The sequence below is a fragment of the Hyposmocoma kahamanoa genome, unplaced genomic scaffold (assembly GCF_003589595.1).
Source record: "Hyposmocoma kahamanoa isolate Upper Pololo Valley unplaced genomic scaffold, ASM358959v1 202, whole genome shotgun sequence".
In the NCBI taxonomy this organism is placed as follows: Eukaryota; Metazoa; Arthropoda; class Insecta; order Lepidoptera; family Cosmopterigidae; genus Hyposmocoma; species Hyposmocoma kahamanoa.
Genome location: NW_020653726.1, coordinates 325,036 through 331,887, shown reverse-complemented (window position 1 = coordinate 331,887; position 6,852 = coordinate 325,036). Strand labels below are relative to the sequence as shown.

Below are 6,852 nucleotides of genomic sequence, written 5' to 3'. Positions count from 1 at the left end.
CTTAGTACTTTTTTTTATTTCGTCGGGTTATTGCAAGAAGTCATTAATTGCCATATAATTTAAATGCAGTTAATGAGTTCTTGCAATATCTTTAGTATAATGAATTCACACTCTACCGTACCCTTTTCTACCCTATTCGTGTTTATCTGTCCGTACTGCAAGTGTGTTTCGCTTAAGGTACAGCATGCATAAAACTGCAATATGATTCTCAAAAAGTGCATATAATTATTTTTTGTATGAAATTCTAAGTAGGGGACGTACAAATCGTGCGCCTGATGTTATGCAACACGCCTATCTATAACAGTTACAGTGCCACTCAGAGCTTTAAATCGCAAAGACACTGCCACAGCGCCCGTCACTTGGACACCTGAGTTGATAAGTCTCATGAACATTTCACCAGCAACCTTAGCATTCAAAACGCAGTATTGCTTACATTACTACTTGGCGGCAGAAACAGATTTACGAAAATGCTACCGTTGTTCACTTTATTTGAAAAGACGATAGAACCTATCAGGCACTTTTTTCTAGTGTGCCTTCCTTGCCAGCCTAATCATTCCTGATGTAAATTATATGTTTCACTCACTTTATTCAGGTGCTGATGGATAGAAGATAACTTAGCGTATTCCACCACAGAGAAGTTGACAGAAATTATTGTAATCTTTTTATATTTCACGCACGTTGGTCGTGTTGATGATGAATGATTAAAGTGAAAAATGATAATAAATATGTCTTATATTATAAGTCTGATAATATAATAAGAATTAATTTATAATGTTCAGACAACCTCGTTATCTTCATCAGTTCTATGTATACGTTATGCTTATTACAAACTGCTTATGATAAAGTTGATCCTAGGAAGTATTTCTGCTGCCAAACGTCATAATGTGAGCCTTACTGTGTGATAGTACCACCAGGCCGATGACTTGTTCTTCCCGTCTTAATATCAAAAAAGAGCTGCTCCGGCACTTGTAATTTACTGTCCAATGCTTGCGCTGGAGATTATGAAGATTAAAATAAAACAATAACTGCATAATTATCATATATATTTATGAAAAATTATTGATGAAAAATGTTAGTGATATTGATTATAACATAGATAAAAGAAAAGTAATAATCTCAGTACAGAGTACTAAAAAAACTGACCTTAAAAGACATTTATCGCCTAGTTTGCCACTCTTGGAGGTGGAATATTTTCTTCAAATTTAAATGGGACCACTATTGAGGTGCCTTCTTTCCAACAAAAAAAGAATAATCAACATAGCTACAAAAACGAAAATAAACTCACTCGTAGAAAAATAGACTTGAGTTAAGACAAGTACAATTTAAATGTATTCAATAGTTTTGATGTTTAAAAAATGTCGTGACTCTATGTTTAACAATATTACATAATATTACATAAAGTTTTTAGCCAAAACACGACATTTATTAATTTTGACTATTACTGATAAGGAAATGTGCGTCGTCATGTATTTGAAGGAGCACATTCGTAAGTACAATAATCTTACGACGACTTGATTAGTATCACTGATGATTAATTTTTGATTATTAGTGTGGATAAGATAAAAAACTTGAACTTAGTCGTATTTAATGAACTATATTTAAATATTGCCGTAAATAGCATCATTAGTAAAAAAGACACAGTAGGTGTCCCTAGTACCAGCGTCCTTATTTTTGGAACTTCAAGAAAGATGACGTTGTATAAAATTATTTTTGTTGTATTTAGTACGTTAGTAGTAACTGGTAAAGTAAATAGTGACCAACATACAAGAGCAGATATTGAATGGGATGTCGTACATCCACCCTTTGATCCAAATATATACGAGGAAATTTTAGATGCTGAGGAGTGTAAAAAGCAAATAGAGTATCTGACATTAAACGACACGCTTCTGATGATGACATGTAAGTACTGCAACAGGTTTTTTTAATGTTTTGCACATTGACTTACTAATAAATGGACGACGGGTCTAATACAAAAACCACGAAAAAAATGTCCCAAGTCAACCTATTTAAACGTAGTGACATGTAAAGGAATATGACGTTGAATTTAAATTGTAATGTCATCGCAGTATCGTCGAACAAATGAAGACTAAAGCGGAGTTTGACGCTCTGTATACGATTTTAATGCTTTACAACTTCGGACACTTTTTAGCGCGGACCCGACGTCCATATAATTGTAAGTCAATGGTTTTGCACAAATCTGCAAATTAGTGATAGCAACTTTTTTCTTTAGCCGCGGGATATTAGTAAATTTAATTCTATACTAAGTTCTAAATAATAACAACCAATCTTACAGTCCTCGAAGCTGGCCCAAGAGTTCCGAGAGGGATTTTGCAAGGAAATTTTATTGATCAGGGTAACTATCATCAATGCCTTGGTATTAACAGAAAAATCGATGATATGGTTATTGATGGGAAGTATTGCCAAATAAGCATTGGGTTGTCAAGTCTTGTGAAATTGGGAGGTACAGATGAACTGAAAAACATATACAAAGCTGGTGACACTCTGCTGCATGAAATAAATTTATATGAAAGAATAAGGAAAAATTTTGAAGTTCTAAATGGGATAGAAAGTGAAAAGACAAGGTAAGAGTCAAATTTAAAATAAAATCGTTTATTTTTAATAATTTTGTAATTAAGCTGGAAGACATAGTACATTCTTCCAGCTTAATTACAAGATTATTAAAAACAAAAATACAATTATTACAATGCTTTATGAAAAACTTTGGAAACCATCAAGATATCCCAGAAACATTAACATTTAATAAATATATTTGTATTATAGTACGGGCGCTGGTGACTTTGGTGGTTTAAACTTTGGAGTATCTGTTTGCATACCAAAGCCTTGCTCCATAAGACAGGCGTTACCAAATCTCATTAGAACTGGATTGATCGGTTTTGAGGAACAATTTTGCCGATTCAAAAATGATAAACCATGGTCACCAGGGGTTTATGTGGCTATGTAAGTATTTATGGGATTTTTATTTATACTTTAACTTCATCGTAGTTATGTTTGCTTTGTAGTTGAATGTAAAACTCTTTAAAAAATGTATATATTACTATGTACATATAGAGTAATTAGGATATCGCGAACACATTGGAAATAAAGCAGGGTTTTGAAGGACAGAAACGTTGCAGGCTTTTTACAGAACCAATGGTTTGTCAGGCGTGATTATAAAACCTGTAAGTTTGAACAAAAAAACGCGGTTTTTGATCAGAAAAAATAAGTCATTACCAATATCATATTACATGTTTCTTAGCAAAAATGGCAACGCAGTTTGTTGTTGTTACTTCATTTTTTAATATCATGAACAATGTTGTATTTTAAGTAATGTTTCTTTCGGCTTCAACGTCGCTTAATATTAGGTAAGATTCTGATTGAGCATCTGTTTATTTTATGTTATAAAAATTCATGTTAATTAGCTTAATCAATAAGAGACTTTTTTTCTAGTTGCTTGTTCAGTTTACTAGGTGTACTGGCCATTGGTGGTACAGTCTACGATATTTGGAATACGCTTATACGTAAACGTGGTAAGTTCTTATTAAGCAAGTTTTCGTGTCTTGTTATTTCAAACTTCTAAATATGTCAAAAATATCTGATTGATATTATTTGATTGAAACAAAATATCGTCTGAAAATAAATGCACTTTATTGTTTTAGATATACGACTGATAATAAATTACTTTATTTTGGAAATTGGAATGTTTAAATGATTTTGAAAGTTAGAGTATCAGACTAACTTATATCGTACTGTGGTACTTACAATAGGTTTTACACTTTAGAGAAGGATAGTTTAGTTTTTGTAATTTTTATTTATTATATATTTCAGATCCCAAGGCATTGAACAAAATTAATCTGGCGTTCTCAGTGCACAGAAATTGTCGACGTCTTATTACATATAAGCCAGCTCGCGGTGCTTTAGAATGTGTCGACGGTATCAGAGCCATAACTATGGCTTGGGTTGTAATCGGGCACACATTTACAACAACACCACATATGATTAATATGCTGGACGTTTTTCAGGTACTTTGATGTTTACTGTTTTATGTATAATCCATCACTCTGTCACTATACATAATAAGAATTAAAAAGACAGAATTCTAAAATGCCTAAGATCCTGGTGTACATTTTTCTATTTACAATATTACTATCTTAACATGCCGTGGTAGCTTAATAGTTTGACCTACAGCCTCTCAAGCAGACTCGCACTTCTGAGTTTTCACGTCTGAGCTTTTTGAAATTTATGAGCAAAATTTAATTTGAAATCTACAATGAGTTTTTCGATGAAGAACAACTTAGTGAGGAAACCTCCAGGTCGCAAACGGTTCACAACCCTCGGAAAACATGTGAAGTCTCCACCCTCAATTGGGCCTGCGTGAAGGACTATGGTCTAAAGCCTCAATTTAGAGGAGACCCGTACCCAGCAGTGGGACGTGTAAATGATGATGATGACTATCTCAAAATCCATTGACTTAAAGCAAAAAAATATATAATTTCACTTGTGGCAGGGTTCTTTATCTGCACAAAGCCCACCACCACCGTTTTGCTGTGCTCCAGTTTGAGGAGTGGGGAGAACCAAATAATTGTAGAGACACAGAATTTTTAAGATCTTATGTCACTCGAGCGGCAACACACTTGCGATATAATGATACTCTTTATCATCGCAGATATAGGCTGCAGCTATAATTATCCATCCGGAGATCTGTCTCACTGTTTAGCTGTTTCAGAACTATTAATAACCCTGAACTTGGAATAGGTAGCTGTATCCGTATTAAATGGTTTGATTACAATACTCGTTATAAACTAATTTCTTCATATTCTATTGCAGTGGGTTTTATCATCAAGTTCGATATGGGTGACTGCAGCCCCAATTGCTGTAGACACTTTCTTCTTGCTAAGCGGTTTGCTGATTGTGTACACTACTGTTGGGAAACTTAGCAATAGTAAGTATATTTTCAGACATCTCGACTATCTAATGTCAATCTAATTTCACAAATGTTTTGGTTTTGCCGTTTATTATTTTATACAATTGAGACATTTATTTGTTATGAAAATGCTTAACGTCCTATTTATATATTAAATTCTATGAATTTATATATGTGCTAAACATTCAGGATAGCCTACTTTTTTGTACTATACTACTGATATTACTCGGAAATTATTGAATGCTACATAACACAGTTCGGCTTATGTGCAGGCCGGATATAGGATATGCCAAAAACCGACCTCAAAAGTACGTGGAATTACGTCTACATGCTAAGTTTTATTGAAATATCCCCTAGTTCGCCACTATACAGGACTTGACACTGAAGATAATATAAATAGGTTCTCACTACGACACTCAAAGTATATTGAGAGAAAAACGCCTTGAATTGGAGAAATAGCAAAATCTACTATTAAAGTAATTGCTCCTAAATTAAAGTTAGGCGCTATTTATAAAAATGAATCTACATGCGTGAACAGCCACCCTTCGAGGATGATTTTCTTCAAAATGAAATGGGACCGATATGGAAGTACCCGCTTTCCAACAAAAAAAGAATCATGAAAATCGGTTCACAAATACCGGAGCTATCGCGTAACATATGTACAAAAAAGAAAAGAACATACGGTCGAATTGAGAACCTCCTCCTTTTTTAAAGTCGATTAAAAAAAATACAACGAGTCTCTACCAACCAACGACAAATTCATTTCTACCTTATACCACCTCTACACTTCTTTCCTAATCTATGAAACAATTTATAAATCCTTCTGTTTATTTCCTTCATAGATCCTTTTGTATATTTTACAGTGAAACTTTTGAAGAACCTCCATCTGTTTTACCTCAATCGAATTCTACGAATGTTTCCTCTACTAGCCAGTACCATATTACTGCAAGTTGGCGTTTTTCATTATATTCATGACGGTCCAAACTGGCACGCAGTAGCTGAAGTGACACGAGTGTGTAGATTAAACTGGTGGTCAACTTTGCTTTATGTGCAAAATTATGTACTACCAATAGTACGTATTATCGTTTTTTTATATTTTGAATGAATATTCAAGAGGTTTATGATCATTCTCTTGAATATGTTATATTTTAGTGCCATTATCTGAGATTGTTTGTTTTCAGTGTTTACCTCATACTTGGTACTTAGCAATTGATATGCAGTTATATATTCTGTCTCCACTGATTTTATTCTGGGTATTATCTGGGAAAAAGAATCGTGCCTGGTCGGCTTTGATTGCTGGATTATTAGTTTGTCTCACTGCATCAACAATTTATAACTTCTTGAATAATTTTACTGGAACATTTTTACGACCTGTGTAAGTATTGTTTGAATATGAATCTATTGATTGAAACTAATCTTTAATATCCTTAATTGATTTGCTTATACGCCAATATAAAGTATCATATTTCTCGATTAGAACATTTGACCTACCTTTTACAACTTTTGTAGTTTCCGTTGATAGGTAATATTTTTTTCTACTCCTTTAATCTGTCAAATATAATTTCATAAACCATGTCATACAGGCATTCTTTTTACTTCTGAACCAAAATTCTATTGTCTGTGTTACCTACTTGGTATTGAACTGAAAAATTTTATTATAGTTCTAGATCTATTTAGTACATAGAAATATTATGAGTTTTAAAAAAAGAACCTTGTATTTTGCTAATTAAAATAATATAAAATATCAAATAGGACACTACTCAAACGCTCTACTGCCTCCCGAGTGGTTGAAATATAAGCGGGACTTGGCCAATCACGGACATTTCCTTTCATCTCTTGGGTTTTGTGGCGTTTGTTTGGCTTTCGTTTGAATTTGTTGTCGTGGACTATTAACAAAATATACCTAAATTAAATATTGGTTGTGTTTAATT

General features: G+C 33.3%; 1 protein-coding gene across 1 annotated transcript; it reads left to right on the top strand.

Moving 5' to 3' along the window:
* The first annotated feature begins 1,669 nt into the window (after positions 1–1,669).
* On the top strand, positions 1,670–6,300 carry LOC113227065 (nose resistant to fluoxetine protein 6-like). Its single transcript, XM_026459938.1, has 8 exons — positions 1,670–1,899; positions 2,294–2,582; positions 2,782–2,958; positions 3,448–3,527; positions 3,826–4,019; positions 4,825–4,939; positions 5,785–5,993; positions 6,103–6,300. The coding sequence occupies exons 1-8, from the start codon at positions 1,689–1,691 to the stop codon at positions 6,298–6,300; spliced, it is 1,473 nt and encodes a 490-aa protein (XP_026315723.1). The 5' UTR covers positions 1,670–1,688.
* Positions 6,301–6,852: the final 552 nt, after the last annotated feature.

Bases quoted from the DNA above. Each gene is read 5' to 3' on its own strand.
- LOC113227065 (XM_026459938.1), top strand. From the start codon at position 1,689: ATGACGTTGTATAAAATTATTTTTGTTGTATTTAGTACGTTAGTAGTA. The intron at 1,900-2,293 runs GTAAGTACTGCA...CCAATCTTACAG, and splicing joins CACGCTTCTGATGATGACAT to TCCTCGAAGCTGGCCCAAGA. The intron at 5,994-6,102 runs GTACGTATTATC...GTTTGTTTTCAG, and splicing joins AAAATTATGTACTACCAATA to TGTTTACCTCATACTTGGTA.